The sequence below is a fragment of the Phoca vitulina genome, unplaced genomic scaffold (assembly GCF_004348235.1).
Source record: "Phoca vitulina isolate PV1807 unplaced genomic scaffold, GSC_HSeal_1.0 scaffold22, whole genome shotgun sequence".
NCBI classification, from domain to species: Eukaryota; Metazoa; Chordata; class Mammalia; order Carnivora; family Phocidae; genus Phoca; species Phoca vitulina.
Window position 1 is genome coordinate 8255431 of NW_022589725.1, and position 18465 is coordinate 8273895.

The 18465-nt window shown below is 40.5% G+C and overlaps 2 protein-coding genes across 5 annotated transcripts in view; one reads left to right on the forward strand and one right to left on the reverse strand.

Annotated features, from left to right (window-relative positions):
- Window positions 1-16727, reverse strand: part of RPRD1B (regulation of nuclear pre-mRNA domain containing 1B) — a 63373-nt gene extending 46646 nt beyond the window's left edge. For all 3 annotated transcript variants that reach the window (XR_004301205.1, XM_032419391.1, XM_032419390.1), the window contains exons 1-3: window positions 16211-16727; window positions 11411-11540; window positions 3769-3902 (exon numbers count right to left, since the gene is read on the reverse strand). Coding sequence is in view for 2 of the 3 variants with exons in the window: in XM_032419391.1 (XP_032275282.1) it covers window positions 3769-3902; window positions 11411-11540; window positions 16211-16361 (415 nt within the window). In the remaining variant the exon portion in view is untranslated. The remainder of the gene's footprint in view (window positions 1-3768; window positions 3903-11410; window positions 11541-16210) is intronic.
- A 123-nt stretch (window positions 16728-16850) lies between these two features.
- TTI1 (TELO2 interacting protein 1) overlaps window positions 16851-18465 on the forward strand; it is a 44443-nt gene continuing 42828 nt past the window's right edge. For both annotated transcript variants that reach the window (XM_032419704.1, XM_032419703.1), the window contains exon 1: window positions 16851-16899. The gene's annotated coding sequence lies outside the window, so the exon portion shown is untranslated. The remainder of the gene's footprint in view (window positions 16900-18465) is intronic.

Genomic DNA, 18465 nt, shown 5'->3' on the forward strand with positions numbered 1-18465 from the left:
AAACAGGACAGCCTGCTCTTTTAACTGTCCCCTGACTCATCTGTACAAAGTTAGCAATTATAATGCCCAGCATGCTCAATCTAGTCAGGCAGCTATTAAAAATAGCCTAGGAAATCTGTCAGTCCCACTCCTATTACTGAATTTAAGACAAGGCACCCTCCCACTATCAATTCAGCTTCTGACCATAGCATTTACACTTGCTTTTTGACTCACTCAACCACTCTGTTTACAGGCAGGGCAAACACTACGGGTGGCCCCAATCTGCCTGTCCTCATATTATACACTCTCTATCCTCCAACCTGTCCCCGTGTCTCTAGGGGTCTTATACTTGGCTAACATTCAAGCAATCCTGGTTCCCTTAAGCATTTATAATACATCTCTTGGAGACCTGACTGTGGTAGAATTTTAGACACTACAGCAGACTACAAAATTAATTTTAAGGCAAAAAGTTGGCCTGAAGTCTCCCAAACACTTTATAAAATGCAGCCATCTACTTGTAAAGCTAGGTCTTCCAAAGAATCCACTTGAAATTTTCTGGGACTAAAAAACAAACAAAATAAAACAAATAAAAATAAAAAACAAATGGAAAAAACCCCAATACCCACAGATTTTACATTACTTTTATAAAGAGAAAAGAATCAGGAAATATTGTTTGTAACAGCTCCCGCATTCTTTGTTCTCTCCCTGCAAAATAAAGGCAACTTTTAAAAGGAACACATTAAACTTTACTCACGGAAAGAGAAAGCTCTGCAGCCAAGGTCTGACGCTGGACCTAGTATTCTGAAAGCACTTCACCAGTACCGTCTCAAACTGAGTGGCCAGACTTCAACTCTAGACTTCAACCTGGGGAAGCTGGGCCTAGAGCTTGTGCTCTTAACCACTATGGCTTCTAATCTTGCACAAAATCTGGGGAACTAAAAATACTAACAATTCTCCTCCTATGTTTGCCAATGGATCATATTGAGAAACTCAGAATATTAGATATTAGAAACAGAGAGCGGGGCTCAAATAAAAGTCATATCGTCACTTCATTAATAACATCTTACCTATGTTATCTCAAGTAATCTTTAGGATAATGCTATGAGGTGTTACTACTAATAGCCATACGGTACAGTGAAGAACCTGAAGCTCAGAGAGGTCTAATGCTATGCCCTAGGTCACACAGCTTGGAAGTGACAGAGCAGGGATTCATACTCTGGAAGCCTGGTTTTAAACCCTTGCTTGGAATACCTAAACTACCTATACTAAGGTCCAGGAAAGTTGGGTAACCTGCTCATGAATTCATATCCTAATTCAAATCTACTGAATACATGTGCTTCCCCAGCAAAAGTATGGTGTGAAGAACACAGGCTTTAAAGTCATACAGACCAGAACATGAATTCTCCACTTATTAATTATATCTGGACAAAATCACTATACCCTTTTGAGCCTTAGTATCTTCATCTGAAATATGAAAATACCAAATTCATAGAGGAGTTGTAAGAATCTAAAATAAATTAACATGAAAAGCAGCCAACAGGCTGGAACATAATAGATGCTCAATAAATGCTATTTCCTTTGTATCTACCTTTCTTTTCTAAATCCTTCTACAACTGTAGGATACTGTGTGAGTCACGTGTGACTTAAGTAAATAATGAAATTCCATTCAGTCCAGTGACAGCTTGAGTATGCCCAAGAACAGAGAGACAACTTTAGAACACCTGGGTCTTACACATGGGGAAACAGGTATATAAACCCAAGTTCCACTTTTCTAAAACAAAATTCCTAAGCTTATTTATTCTCTACTGTCAAAGTTCCACAGGAAAATTTTTATTTCAAAGGTAAATTCTAGAGTTGTCTCAAGACAAAGAAATATCCATGAATCAAAGCTGAAATATAAAAGGACTATTTAATTTTGGAAATAAACTTCTGGAGAACTCATCAATATTTTGAAAGGACTGAGGTAAAATATTTTGATAACTCAGGTCCAAAGAAGATGGTGAGGAGACAGACTGAGTTAGCTGAGACTAATATACATGTTGGAACCTTTGGTATGCGTTTCCATTTTTACAGCACAGAGAAAGAGAAATCACCTTCAGATCAGCATTATCCTCCACATGGAGGAATACTGCCTCAACGGCTGTCAATGTCTAGACGCTCAAAAATATCAGAAACCCAACAGAGCTATTTTCAAATCTACCACTGCCACAAACTCCCCAATTTGCCTGACTGCTCCCTGAGCGCAAAACTATTTCCCCACCCTCTGCTCAGTCCTATAGCATTTAGCATAGCCATTTACTCAAAGCACATGTCTGGCAAATGCTTGTCGAATTGAAATTCAACACTTAGCTTCCAACATTGTCTTTCAGAGCTCCCCTACTTGCCCAAAGGTGTTTTAAAAAATCAGCACTGTTTACCAATGATGTCTAAGAGTAGAGAAAAGAATGCTGAATAATTCCCCAACACTGTGCAGAACACCTCCAAAAGCTACAATATAAACACTACCAGACTCCAAAGTAGGGAACACCTTGCTTTTAAGAAGCTACCACCAGAGTGACCTCAAAATTGTTTCCCATCAACTCTTAAGTAAAACAACAATGACCTGCAGTCTGAAAGCACTTACGTCATTCTTACAAAGCCTCTAATTTGTAGTTTTACGGGAAAGTTGCCCCATCTTAAAATGCGTGTAAACTCAGACCTGGAAGAGATCATGAAAGGTACACAATAAAGGCCTGCTGAATGAATGATATTATCAGGTAAACTAATCATGGTTGAATGCTATAGCAGAGGCATGTAAAAAGTACCAGAGGAACATGGAGGGAAGGGCTACATGTGCCCAGACAAAGTAGGGAAAATGTCAAAATGAGAAGAGCATTCCTAAAGAATGAGTTCACCACCCAGTGAAAGAGGCAGAGGACATTTCAGGCAGAGGTAACACCAGATGCAACGGAAGAGGTACCCTGAGAGCATCCAGAAGGGAAACTGTTGGGTATGGCCAAAGACCAAGGTGTATGTGAGGAAATGGCAGAAGAATCTGGAAAAGTAAACTAGTTCAGATTATAAAGGGTCCTAAGTACTATGTTAGTACTTAGACTTGTTCCTCCAGGCAATGAGTTCGTGTGCAGTCAGATCAGATCTGTAGCTCAGAAGCACGTCGTGCCAACTAGAATTAAACCGCAATTAACCACAAACCCACAAACCAAATAATGTTTGATCTTACTCCTCTTTAAAGAAAAAAAGAACATAAGCTCTTAAGAGGAGTTGGTGAGGTTCACACACATACATGTACACGCTTCTGGAGGATATCCTGGGTTCAGTAAAGACCAAAATCAATTATAGACAGCAAGCTGACAAACATCAAAAGTATGTTCCAAAACCACATCAATATTTAATGAAACCAAGCTCTAAAAGAGCTAAGAGACATATTCAAGATCCCACAGTAGTCAGTGGCAGGGCTAGGGCAAAATCTTAGTCCAAGGTGCCTCCTAGTTCCCCACAACTAAACGACGTTGTTCCTTTCCCTTGTGCAAGGAAACTCTCTGCAAGGCAGAAGAGAGCCAAGGAGAATACACAGCAAAAGTTAAGGGTGTGAGATGATGAATAGCATGAATACTAGAACCAGGCTTACACGCTGCGAGCACTACATAAATTCTCACCATCATTTATGTTCATCTCTCTGAAGAATCATATAATCGCTGGTGGTTCACAGCAACCCCCACTGCAGCTTTTCATATGTGATTCGAAAGTAGGCAAAGACCAAGAGCTGTAAACATGTGGTGATGTTTCTACCTTTGGGGGGAGGGCTCTTGGAGTCCTCCATAGACAGCTTCAGCTGCTGTATGAACTCGCCGCCATACACACTTCTTTCTTGCCAGATGTTCAGCAATCTTTCTAAAGGTTTTTTACAGCCTTCATCTGCCTCTCTGCCCAGAAAAGACGAAAAGATAGATATAAGCTTAAGATTTTTTGTGTTTAATTAGGACAGACCTACTTTAAAAATAACAACAACTGACTAAATGATTTACATATTTAAACACAGAAGGAAGAGTAAGATACACATTGTGATAAACAGATACCCAAAATTTGACCAGAAACTACATTCTTCCTGTGGTGCATAGGGAAGACGGAGCACGTTATACAAGTAATCTGTCTTTATCTCCTTTGAAAGATGGGGCAAATAGGGCAAAAAGCCAATTGCTGATTGTTACAGAGAATTATCAAAAATTGATCATTTCAAATGTGACAGCTTGCTTCTTAAGAAGACATTAATCGAAATGTAGTGCCAGACATTCTGCTGGAAATTAAAGGGGGCCAAAACCTTTAAGGGTAGAAAAAAAAATGATTTAAAAAAAACCAAATGTTTAAAAATGGGGAATAAATTCACCACAACCCATCAATGCTAACACACCAACACTTCTACATGCCTTGCAAATACAATCATACACATATACCAAATCTGAACTCAAATTAACTACTTCATCATTATTTTAATTCTGGGTTAGGTACGTAGTACCCATTCTCACAAAGGTGTCTAATGGGTAATCTTAGAACACACCAAGCATAATATAGCCCTTTGTAATTTATATCTGAGAGAAGCTACACCATTTTTTCCCTGACATACCTTACTCTGGAAACAGAGTATTTTCAATGAGATAACTAGAACTAGCACTCAGTGTGCAACAGCTGCTTACCAGAAAATGTCAGACAGCAAGTGAAAGAGTGTGGGAAGACTTTCTGAAAGGAAAACAAATTCCCTCACCATCCATGGTGTTCTATGACTTGTTCTGGTTTGTAAAGCGGCCTGGGTGTCAATGATCTTACCCTGAGCGACTTCCAACAAGAAGGGATACCCTGACACCTTAGTTTCTAAGCCAAGATCTTTAACAGGAACTTCAAGAAGAAAGAGGTACAAAGGAAGTATGCCCTCATGGCACTTTTCTAAAACTTGTGTTAACATCAAGGTAATGTGAGGGTTCAGCTTCATCTGGTCAAATTGCATCATTTATGAAATATTAGTGGGAAATTTTCCTGCACTGGGGTCAAAGGACTAAATCAGAGTACATACTTTTTTTTTTTTTCGGTCAAACTTTTTTTTAGTCAGAGGTGAGGGGGGAAAAAAAGGAAAAAAAATTTCAATGGTAGTTTACAAAACTTAAAGCTATGACTGAGTTATTTGATATTGGTGATAAAAACACTTTTACTCCACCTACAAAATATATCTAGAAACAAACTGCTTCTCACCTCTTCCTCTGCTGTCAAGCTGGTCCAAGCCACTATTACCTCTTGCCTGATTACTGGTCTCCCTGCTTCCACCCTTACCCTCCTACAAGCTAATCTCAAGCTTTAAAAATTCTGTTGTGTGAAGGCAGATTATGTCACTCTTTTGCTCAAAACTTCCAATGGTTCTTCCCATTCTCCCCCAGAATAAAAGTGAAAGTTCTCATAAAGCCTAAAAAGCCATTCTCAACACAGCTCATTATTTCTCTGGCCTCACCTAGCCTCTCCCTTCTTCGCTCCCCAACAGCTACCCTGGCCCTCTTGCCTCAGGGCCTTTGCCTGGAACCACATTTCCTTACTTGGCAGCATGGCTCAGGCATCCCTTCCTAATCTCCCTATTTAAAATTACACTCCCTACCCCTACTTAATTTTTCTCCATACAGCTTGCTTCTGCTATGCTATTCAGTTTACTCATTGTTTATTTGATCTCATTTTTTTTATTTGTTTATTTGACTTCCCATAAAAAACTGTCCATTTGAATGCAACTTCCACAAGGGCAGCGATTTGTCCTCTCCCCCGCCCCCTGCTACCCACCCTAGAACAGGCACAATATTGGCCTCATTTTAATCTTTCTCGAAAATTTTTAGTTAGATTTCGATAGGCCATACAATTAGTTACCTTTCAACAATCATCTTTCCACAACAAAGTCACTCCTATCAGACATCAGCTAAACACTCACCTGCTCATTCAGTGAGGTTTATGAAATACTGTGTTTGTAATACAAAGACCAAGGCCTAGGGCCTGACCTCTAGGGCCTGATCCAGTAGCCCCTTCCCTTTCCACACCCCAACCAGGGCACTTAACCACATGTATCTTCCGCTCAGAACTTGCTCCCTCTCATCACGCATGTGCCTTTGCTCATGTTATCTCCTCTCCTTTGAATGGAACCCCCAAAGGTGAACAAGGTGAAGAGGGAGAAGTTGGAAGTAATGCAGGTGGCTTAAGTATATAAGGAATATGTGGAAATAGCAGAAGAATCTGGAAGGACAGAGTGGAATTAGATGAGGGCCCTGAACACCATATTAAGTACGTGGCCTTTATCCTGAAGGCAATGGGAAGTCTCTGATGAGATCAAATGAATGACTTAGAAAATAAAATAATTAGTATAACCAAATCGCAACTAATCAGAACTTAACTGGTTGATGCTTTTAACATATAACCTGTTCTCTGCAAATTCTTTGTTCACTTAATAGAAAGAGAAACCTATCATGACAATAAATTCTTATCAAGGATTTAGTTAAGGGGGGGGACACAATGCAGACTAAATATTTGGGACTCAATTTAGACTAAGACTGATTTAGGGTACAGATTCAGCCACATTACTATATGCAATGGAAACTGATACACAAACCTGTAAAATCCAAGTCATTTTCATAAGGCTTTTACCACTAAAGGCAAAAAAAAAAGAAGCTCTAGTTTAACTGGTGAATGTAATTAGCCAGGATAGGCTAATTTCTGGAGCAATATAGTAAATCAAAGTTTTGCCAGGTAAGTTTCAAAGCTACAGATAAAACAGTCAAGAAATCTTTTTACTCATGAGGTTTTGCCCAAAGTAGCTCCAATGAACTGAAGTCCCATTAGCATTTGGAAGTGGGTACAACTAAAGCAATAAAGTAGTTTCATAACAGAACTATCTTTTCAGGTTGCATTAACTCCATTCTAAACTGAGAAATCTTTAAGTGAAATGAAAAAACACCAAAAAGTCCTTGCCATTAATCAATGAATAAGCAGAAAATGATAAGTATAACTTATATGAAACACAACTTAGTATGCATTTTTAATTCTAATTATAAATCCGATCTGAAAAGTATAAACTATGTATTATACACACAGAATTGCTGCTTTAAGTGTCAGCTGAGGCCTCACCAAGCTAACCTGGGGACCTTTTCTTCCTCTGTAGGTCTAATGGCACATCCTTGGCATACCCACTATAATTTGTGTGTTTCTGTCTTATCCCCTGCACAGTAGCCCTGTGATAAGCCTACTAAAGGTGGGAATTCTTTCTAAATAACCCCAGCACTTCCATCAGAGCCTCCTGTGAAACTGGAGCAGAAATGTTCCATTGCCAATCATGCAGGAAAGAGCAAGCCTGAGACTGCCACCCTTAGAAAGGCCTGCTCACCATGCTGGCTCTTGGCTGGCATCTGGAAGGAGTGTTCCTGAATTTCCTAACTGATAATCATGGTTTACTGTGCCTAAACTGTTTGTGCAAACAATATAATTTACGCTGAATACCTGCTTTCCTTCTGAGAGCTGGGAATTTTGGCAGAGGGTACCTGCGGCCAACGCCAATAAAAACCCTGGGCACTGAGTCTCTAATGAGCTTCCCAGGTACACAACACTTCACACATGTTGTCACAACTCAAAAATGGAGGAATTTAGTATGTTTTGTGTGACTCCACTATGAGAGGACTCTTGGAAGCTTATATGTGGTTTCCTCTGGACTGCGGCCCATGCAACTTTTCCTTTGCTGATTCTGCTTTGTATCCTTTCACTGTAATAAATCATAGCCATAGGCACAACCATACTGTGAGTCTTGTGAGCCCTCCTAGCAAGTCACCAAACCTGGAAGTGGCCTTGGGAATCCATAACACAATAGTAAATAAGTATGTATATGGTGATAACTCCAAATTTATGTCTCCAGAAATTAATTTCCTACTGAGCTTCAGACTATTTCATCCATCTACCTATCTGGCATCACCCCCTTGGAATATCTACTAGCCATCTCAAACTTAGCATGGCCAAAACAAAACTCCCGACTTCCTCTACCACATCTTTTCCCCAAACTTCATCTCAGCAAATAGCACTTGCAGCCATCCTCTTAGTCATGTCAAAAACCTAGAGATAATCTGATTTCTCTTTTCCTTCATGACCAGTTCCCACTCAACTCCCACAAATCCTATCAGTTTTACGTGGGGGAGGTGAGGCAAATCCATTCACAAAGTAAACATTCGATAATCTGGAAGCTTACTATGTTCTCACTGCTCTGAGTCCCAGCCAATGTCATCTCTAGCCTGTAGGAGAGCAATACCCTTCATAGGCGTGTCCTTGGCCTTTATAATCCATTCTCCACACCAAGCGACAGGGACCTTTTAACCATGTGATGGAATATATCTTTCCCCTGCTTAATACCCGTCACTGACATCCCATCAGAATAAAATCCTCTCTCCCAAGGCTTATAAGACATAAGTGACTGGCACCTGCCTACCTCTCTGATCTTATCCGGATGCCGCTTTTCTCTTTGCTCAACACAACTGTTTTAACCACACTGGCCTTCATTCTGATCCTCTTAACATGCCAAGATTATTTCTACCTTAGGTTCTTTTTAATAGCTGTTTGTTCCTACTTCGCATGATTATCTCAAATGTCATTTCCTTAGAGAGGCCTTCCTTAACCACACTAGAACAGATCCCACTCCAGAATGTCATTCTATTTCATCATGTCCATATTATCACCCTCTGAAAGTATCTTGCTTGTTTATTTGTCCTTGCCTGACTTGCTCACTGCTACTCCTCCAGTGTCTGCGTCAGTACTTGGGACATAGAAGGCACTCAAATATATGTGGACTGAAAAACAAAGTGCACAACCATCTCCAAACTCAGAAGAAAATAAGAAGGCATCTGTGTGGGGGCACCTGGGTGGCTCAGTCGTTAAGCGTCTGCCTTCGGCTCAGGTCATGATCCCAGGGTCCTGGGATCGAGCCCCGCATCCGGCTCCCCGCTCTGAGGGAAGCCTGCTTCTCCCTCTCCCAGTCCTCCTGCTTGTGTTCCCTCTCTCTCTGTGTCTCTCTCTGTCAAATAAATAAAATCTTTAAAAAAAAAAAAAAAAAAAAAAGAAGGCATTTGTGTGGGAAAAAAGTTCAAAGTCCAGTTAATTAAACTGCTATTCAAATTAAATCTAACCTATGAGCTTGGCTGCTTCCTCTGACTTCAGAGGTTTGGTTTGGGGTTTTTTTTGGGGGGGAGGGGGGAGAGGTGAGGGAGGAGGTAGGAAATTACCATAAAAAGATTCCTAATCAATTTTGGTCAATATTAATGGGTCCACTATCTTTGTTCCTCAATTGGGCACAGAAAGCCACACAGACTACTTCTTACCCTGGATAAGGTACATCAGGATTAAAGTGGAGTTGCTGGCTTTTCTGTTCTAACAATGGTGGGAGGAAAGGGCTTAGAAACATGGGGATCCTGAACCTAATACCCAAAAAGGACCTTAAAAGAACAAGATGGAAAAAAAAAAAAAAAGGAATTAGAGCTTTTTTTTTTTCATTGAAAAGGACCAGATTTACTTTCCCCATAATGCCACAGAAATCTGCCAAGACATTTTTACAGCGCCTCCTAGATAGGCTTTAAGATGTTATACCAAGTAGAAAAGGAATTTTCAATCCCAGTATTGCCCATTCCCCTTCTCCTACTCCTTTCTACTTACCCTTTCCTGGTTTGGGGGGCAGTTAATGATTATTGTTCAATTTTTAAATAAAAATGTTATGTGTACTATCCCGACAGGAAATTATTTTAGTCAATTCCCTATACCCAAATTAATTCATTCAACAAATACTTACGGAATCCTTAAATGCCAGGGCAGACCACAATGTTGCCCAACTCCTGGCACACCGATCACACCAAGGCTACATAAATGGTACTCCCTAAAGCTATGTAACCTGACAGCTCTGTGCCGGGCAGACACGTTACTAGGTGCCTGGGATACAGTGAAGAACAAAAAAGAAATGGTCCTTCTTGCCACAAAGTTTACAATTTAGCATATTTCCGTAACTGAGCAAAGACTGGGGACTGGGCAGTGTGCTATGTGTTTTCAAACAGACTGGTGTATTTCCGCCCCACAACAACTTCAGTGAGGTAGGTGATGTCATCCCCTTCTAATCCGTTAGGAAACTTGTAACTGAGGCATCAGTAGAAGCTAAGTAACACATCCAAGGTCACTGAGAGTGCTGGGGGCAGAGCTACAGCCCAAGAAACTTAACTACCTTTCCTCAAAACAAGAAAATGCCGGGGCTCCCATTTGAGATAGCTATTCTAGCAGTCTGTTCTAAGCTTACTCTGCTATAAGGATTCAGGATTGTTTCAAGATCATAATGCATTCTGCTTCTTCAGTGCCCATGTTCATCAAAAGTAGGGGCCAGCTACGTAGCTGACAAACAAAAATCTTTTCTCATCTCCAGAAAACTAGGTATCATTTCTTTCTTTTGGATTTTTCATTTTATTCCTTCAAAATTCTCAAATCTTTCATGGAATGCTGGACTCATTTATACATTTAAGGCCTTTCACTTATACTTCAGACCCTAGTACAATTTTAACCAACTGGTCTCTTTTTTTTTTTTTTTTTGCCCTTCCCAATTTCCTTTTGCAAAGATGTTTCTTATATGTTTACTAAATAATATTCTAGTGAAAAATAGTTGTTGTTTGCTCCTCCTGGACAACTAACTTGTGTCTACAGAAAAGCAGTTTATTTTTAAATAAATAAAAGTGATTTATAGAAGTTTTAATCAAATGAATTTCATGTGATATTAGCTACATGTGTGCTCTATGCTCTAGTCTTCTTGTTCACAAAACACAATAGGGGCAGAGATTTAATATGATATAGCCAGTGCAAGTATCTACTTTCCACACTGATAATTATTATCTTTGCAGTTACAGTAATGACCACTATTTTTAGTAAATGAGACATCTAGATATTAAGAAGGAAAGAAGTAAAAATAAAGGCATAACCAACTAATATCTTGCTATTAAGGTTTTGTTACTGGAATGTTTCCTGGTACTATTTAGCTTTGTTTTCTGACCATAAGCTAATGAGACAACTCAGCCAAGCCAAGGAAAACACCATAGTCAAAAAATGAATTCAATAAATGAATATACCTAGGGAAAAAGATGTTCTACAAGTGCTAGACTCAATCCCTTCAATGCATCAAAATGTTTACATGTCTGAGACAGTTCTTAAGGGTCCAGCAAAACAGAAAACTGTAATTTGGCCTCTACAACACTCTGTAATGTAATTTGGCCTCTACAACACTGTAAAGCACAACCCTGTAAAATATGAAGTTGTCAATTTACAAAGGCTCTCCCAGAGAAGGAAAGAACAGTAAAGAGGAAAGGATAATGCATTTAAATACCAAACCAAACAAAAAAACCAGACAACATACCTGGCAACATGAGAAAAAGCATCCACAAGGACAGATTCAAATTCTCTAGTGAATTCAGGTCCTTTCCTTTTACTGTTTTGGATGACATCATTGGCTAAGTACAGAAAAGTAAGCTTTCTATTTGATTTGGCTGGAAAAAAGAAAAAAAGATAATTTAATTTACACCAAGGAAATTCTCAATCCACAATTCTGCCCTAAGCTACTCCTAAAGAATATTAAGCATTATTTACTTGAGATCAGAGTTCCTTTATGTTTGAAACAACAACTTAAATAACTTATTGACATCACTAACAAAACAGGTTTGAGAATACAAGTTTGAAAAACAAAACAAGAATGGGCCATCTTCATTTCTGTGATATTTTAACAAGAATAATTGATGGTAAAAATAAAGATAATCCAAAGAAAATTCCTAAAGGATAAGCATATCCTCAAGAAGACATATTAAAATCAAGGTTTTCATTTATTCTATTGCAAAGATGAGCATTTTTAATTCACTCTTAATTACCAAATACTGCAGAATGAAAAGACTGAGCCAGGTTTCAGTTTTAAAATAGATTCTTATAATTTATGTTCCTACATTGATGATTTCTCTTTGAACACTCCAATAACAATCATCAGTCAATGATATCAATTCTACAATCCAGAGAAATCTCTAAATGCACCAATGGATATTTATCTCAAATATAAATATATATTAATGCTACGTTATTAATGAAAATTTAAAGATGTCTGAATTCTGGATATGCAAAATTATGGCTCCCACAGAAACCATAATTCTTCTCTCTTATACATACTAAATGTAGTATTTCCTATTACTCTATATGGCATCATATATTAAACCATAAAAACCTCATGCAGTATGTCTGAGTTACAGTTGCTTAGGGAAACATTACTGAATTTCCTGGCTTCTATGCACATAACTTCTCAACCGTAAAGTTACATCACTAGCATTTTTGGTCCCAGTTTTCTTTTAAAAGAAATAAATAAGAATATAATCAGACAGTCCAAAACATTAAGTTTTCTCCAATGCTAAAATACCTGAAAAACTCAAGCAAGCCTTATATCAACCTTTACATACCTGAAAAACTAGTCCTTACTCTATTCCTCTCAGAAACCACTTGTTTCTTTTGAAATGCACACAGCATGTATAAATTCTGACACAGCAGGCATAAGATGTGACATTTTTAAAGGTAGCTACAGAAGAATAACCCAAGTTAAAAACAAGATTTTAAAAGCATGTAATAGTTTAAAATGATGACAAAGTATTCATAAAATTAAATATGGCTATCCTGAGTTTTATTAGCCTTCTGGTAATAACCTAGTTTACATGGCTAACTGATGATAATATTTAATCTTTAACTATTCTAATTATTATTCAAAAGCCGATCAAAAGTGTCAATAGTTACAATATTCTACCGTTGCTACAAACGTATCATTATGGCAAAGGCTTTTCTCTTTTTAAAGTAAACCTTGTCCCGGGATGTTGCAACAAATAAAACTACCAAGTCTATAACGCCATGAGTTAGCGGATTCAAAAGTACAACAGAACTTCAACAAAGGTAATTTGATTAAGCAAAGCTTTACAAATGCCATATATTTTATGTTTAAAAACCCAGAATCCATTGTATAAAATGTCAATTTGGACAATTAAGACATGATACATTTTTTTTCAGTGCTGCAAACATGATAGCCAAGAGGCCAGAGAGCCAAAGTTTTCACTATTTATAATGCCAATTAATTTTCATCGTCCTCAAACTTTGCAATGGGGATTTTAGTCAAACTTTATCCCTCTACATCCAGCATCCTGAAGCCAACATAAATACCATGTGTGTAAAGGTGATACGACAAAGCCCAGAGCACCTGAATACTCACACCCTCTACTCTAGTCCCAAGTGACAACTCACTTATTCACATGTCTTTCCAATATAACATAATAGATCCTTTCATCCCCTATCTATGCCCAATCCAAATGGGATGGAGTAGTTATTAGGCAAAATTTATATAACTAGCTGACCAAAAAATTCAATTTGTTTAGCTGGTTTTGACATCTAAAAAAGTTGGGCGGAAAAAAAGCCTATTTATCTGCATTCAGGCCAACATATAAAAACATTACTAAAAATATTCATTTAAGAGCATTTTACATCAAACTTCTCCATAAAGAAGGGAAGTTCTTTGGACAGAGCCCAAAGGGATAAATTAAGAATTATTCCCAGAAAGTGGAAAGACAATAACCCATCAAGAATAAAAGTAGTATTTAAGTAAATAATAATAATAATAATAATAATAATAATTTCTTTAAACCCTGTAAATATTTTGAAGGCGACTCAGAGATAGTCTGTAAACATCTTAGGGAAAATGACTTGACCACAGATAGAAATGTCCACTCTTAAAGACTCAGGGTGGGCCAGAATCTAAGGGGCTAGTCAATTTGAGCATAAGGGCACAAAATCTTTTTCCATTTCAGTGTGGGGGCATTCTCTATTCATGAAGGAAGCCTGGGTATTAGGAAGCTATATCCTGATGCTTGGAAGAGCATCCTCTACTTTGGCACTATCCAATATGGTAGCCAGTAGCCACATATGGCTGTTGAACACTTGAATTGTAACTAGCACAATTATTTAAAACTTTAGTTCCTTAGTCACACATTTCAAGTGCTCAACAGCCACATGTGGCAAGGGGCTACCTTGCTGGGCATTATGGATAGAAAACACCTCACAGAAAGCTGTATTAGGTAGTGCTGTTTGGATCCTCTACTCAACCATGAAAATGACGTTGGAGACCACAATCGAACTTCTAACCTATTTTTAAACTGTGTTAAAAGGCACCATGTTAAATGCTATGGGTATTACAAAGAAACAAGAAGCCCTAGTTTCTCCCTCAAAACACAAATCTAGTGAAAAAGACAGAACTAGTAAGAATGAAATAAATGCTCAATTAGTATGGGATGGGGTGGGATACAGTGACTAATTCTAATCAACAAAAGTGCTATGGGTTTGGTTGGAGTCAGATGATCACCTTCACTTATTAAAGGGCACTGAGGCACTGGGAACTTGAAAGCACAAATTTTGGCATCAGAGGGCGCTGGGCTGATGCTCCAGCTACATGCCCCTAAACAAAGCACTTAATCTCTCCGCATCTTTACATTCTCATCTATAAAATGGGAGATAATAATGCTGGTCTCCTTAAAACATAAAGTTCCATGAAATTAGGATCATGAGATTAGGGTTAAAGGAGCTTGTGTCACAGATGAATGCACTCTCTAAACTGTTATTTTCCATAACTCAAATAGGGTACAAGGAGGAGGATCTGGGGGCTCCAGGCTCTAGCCCCCAGCTGCCCAGAGGGGACCCCTATTTGTGGAGAGGGGAGTCTCTGCTAGAAGGCCAGAACCGGGTCTCCTGAAAGAATCTTGGATTTTGGTGTCTGATGTAGTCTAACCTCACGAGTTCTAAGGAATTGAAAATATCACTTAACCACTTAGGTGGGATCTCCATCTCACAGATAGTGGAAAACACATGTAAAGTTACTTCCTATACTATAAAGGGCCTACTGCACAGAGGCTGCCCAAAGTGGTTCTAAGCTCCATTTCCTCAGCTTTCTGCTATGGAATCATTAGGGTAACAGCTGTGAAGGTGCCTATCCTTCCCCACCAGACTGTAAGCAACTTGAAGGCAAAGACCATGCCTCACATTGAGTAATCAGTAGTCCCATTTCACCATTATTTATGAAATGCCTATACTGTGCTTGACACCATGCTAAATGTTCATTTGGATTATCCTGTTTACTCCTTACCACAGCAAGTTGTTTGAGCCTCAGTTTTTCCTCATCTGCAAAGTTCCTACTCCAGAGAACTCTGAGAATTTAAAAAATGACAATGTATGTAAAGATATCAGTACTGCACCTGGCACATAATTAAAGGCACAGTAAATATCAGTTTTCATCACCTCCATTTTATAGGTAAGGAAACTGAGGGTCAGAGAGGCTAGGCTGCTGGGGTCAGTGAATGGCAAAATCAGGCTTAAATTCCAGGCAGATGGCCTCTGGAGTCAACATGTTATCAAGCATCCAACCCAGTGCCTGGCACATAACAGGCTGAGCTCAATGAATGCCTGTCAGATCCTGAGCAGGGTCTAGAATCAATGAAAGATGCATGAGAAGAGGAGCCTGAGAGGTAAGGTCTAGGTAGCGTGGCCCCTTAACAGCTCCATAATGGGGGTAACTGTACCCACTTCACAGAGCCGTTCTGAGGACTAAGTGAGGATATTCGTAAAGGTCTTAGCATAGTGACTGGCACAGAATAAAGGCTCTGTAAGTGGCAGCCATCCTTGTCCTCGTTTTACAGATGAGAAAACAGAAGCACAGAGAGATGAAGAAACTAGCCCAACATCACTCAGCTAATAAGTAGCTAAGCCAGGACTCGATCTAGGCAGTCTTTCTCCAGAGTCCTCTGGCTCTTACTCCAAATGCCCAGCAAAGCGCCTGGCATACAACAGCCTAGGGCCAGTGCCCTCTACAAGGCTGTCGAGATAATAATAGTCACAAATGTCAGGAGTAGCCTGCGGGGAAAAGGGCTGGATGAACTGGGAGTCTGGAAACTTCAGACAAGTATCTTAAACCTTCCCGGGCCTCAGTTTCCTTCTCCGAGAAATGGGGATAACACTGTCTCCAACCTCAGAAGCGCAATCAGAGGCCCAGGCTTGGAAAGCAAGCCTCAACTAAGAAGCTAGAGGAGCCTCGGGAGCGGGCTGGGGAGAGGTCAATCCGGGGGAGGGCCCAAGGGGCTGCGCAGGGGGTGTTTACCTTTGCGGAGCTCGCGATGCCACACAGAGACGATGGGTCCCGCGTGCTTGCGGTGGTGGATGAGCCACAGGGACAGGGTCTGCACGCTCTGTTGAGAGTTGCTCAGCTCCGAGAGCTTCTTCTCCAACGCCGACTCGGAGAAGGAGGACATGGTGGCGGCGGTGGGGCCCTGCAGGGAGCGGCCTGGGCCGCCCAGTGCGGCGGGAAGAGTGACGGCACGAGGCCGGGGCCTCACCTGACTGCCTGCGGGGCTCTTTACTGACTGACAGACGGCCAGGGGGTAAGGAGGGGGAGGGGATGGGTCTCCGCAGTAACAGCCGCCCGCGCCGCCGCCACAAGATGGCCACCGACCTCTCACCCCGCCGCAAGCAGGGTCAAAGGGCAAGGGCCGAAGTAGCTGGGCACCGGGAGGCGTCAGAGCCACAGAAAAATGCCCCTCCAGTGGCGGCGGCCTCCCTGAACCTCGCTCAGGGTACTTCGAAAGCGACAGACTGGGAGGAAAGCGCAGTTCGGCGGCCTCCGGAAGGCGCTTTGACCGCTCGCGCCCGCACGCAGGCGCAATGAGGCTCACCGGAACCCTTTCTCCCGCTCTCACAGAACCTTTCTGGCGCTGTACGGCGCGCTAGTTAGTACGTCACTTCCGACGGGGCGGAGGAGGCGGGAGAGTGAGGGAAAGGCTGGAAGACGAGGTAAGGGAAGAGTGGCGGGAGCGAGAGGTAACCGAACAACCGGGAGCTCTTAGAGGGGAATCCCGAGGGGACACTGATGCTGCGTGATCAGGACAGGGTACAGGAGGGGGGACTCTCTCCTTCATCTGGCAAGCCCCAGGCCGCACTCTTCTCCGTAGACGTCCTGCTCTCTGGCTGTCCACCTCCCCACCCCCCAAAAGCTTCCTTTGGTTGTGCCAAGCCACCCACGTGCACTTTTCACGCCTTGGCTCTTGCTGTTCTTTCTCCAAAGGTGACGCCTCCCCCCCTTCTCACCTGGTGTGCTCCCACTCAACCTCCAGGACCACCCTTTAATGTCCTGTTTTGACGTTTAGTCTGTGACAGCACAGCCATAGAACACACCTTTGTGCCCTTAATTTGGTTGCTTCTTTCAGGGAATTACATGCTGCCCTTGCCCTCTTGGGAGTCCATTTGACTGTTTCTGAAATTTAAGCAATATGTTAACTTTTTTGAGGGTGGGGGCAGGGAAGTCAATGGTTCCATTGACCTTTCTTTGAAACACTATTTGAGACTGTGACCTCTTTACCTATTTTTTAAAAGTTTTAAATTCCAGTTATCAATTTCTCTAATTCCAGTAGAGAAATTTGTCTTTCCAACTGCTATTGGGTTGGTAGTAGGGAGTCAGGTTATTGTAGACATAACAGTTTTTAAATTTCCTGATTATAGTGGAACTTACCAGTTATGGGCAAACTCCAGTTAAGAGACATTCTTCTAGTTGATGACTGTTTTTTCTCTCACTGCACCGTATTGTAGTTCTTTGCTTAGATGCTTTCACTCCTCTTCCAGACTAGAATCATCATAATCATCATAATCATAGCCAACATAGTGAGCAATTGCTACGGGCTAGACATAGTTTTCACATAGTAACACATTTAATCCTCATGACAAAGCTGTAAGGCAGTTATTATGTTATTCTCATTTGGCAAATGAGGAAATGGGACAGAGAAGTTAGGCGAACTACCCAAGATCACATAACTAAGATTAGAGGGAAAGGACTGCATCTTCATCTATTTTTCTCATCCTGCCACCTTATTCATAGCTGATTGTGTGAATTAATATAAAAAAGGTGCATGCCCTAAAATTACACAGTCAGTATCTCGTCATAATTGTAATCTAGGGCCTTTGAGTCCAAATCTAGACCATGTTTCTATATTAAGTAGCACTGTCATATACTGAACACTTAACACCAAGTCACTTTGTACTAAGCACATTACATACTTTGTTTTATTTAATCCCCACAACAGTTTTGTGGGATGAGGACTATTATCACTATTTGAGAGATGAGAAAACGTAAAACATGGGTGAGTAATCTGTCCAATATCACTTGGACATAGAAAATGACAGAGCTAGGAGTTAAATCAAGGTTATCTGATCCTAAAGTCTTCACTCCTGAGCCACTGATTCTTTCGGCAAATAATTTTTGAGCACCATGTCTCAAGCACTATTTTAAGCAAAAAGAATCTATGTCCCTAGAAGCTTACCTTCTACAAGAGAAGATAGGCTAAAAAAACATGCAAGTATAAAACA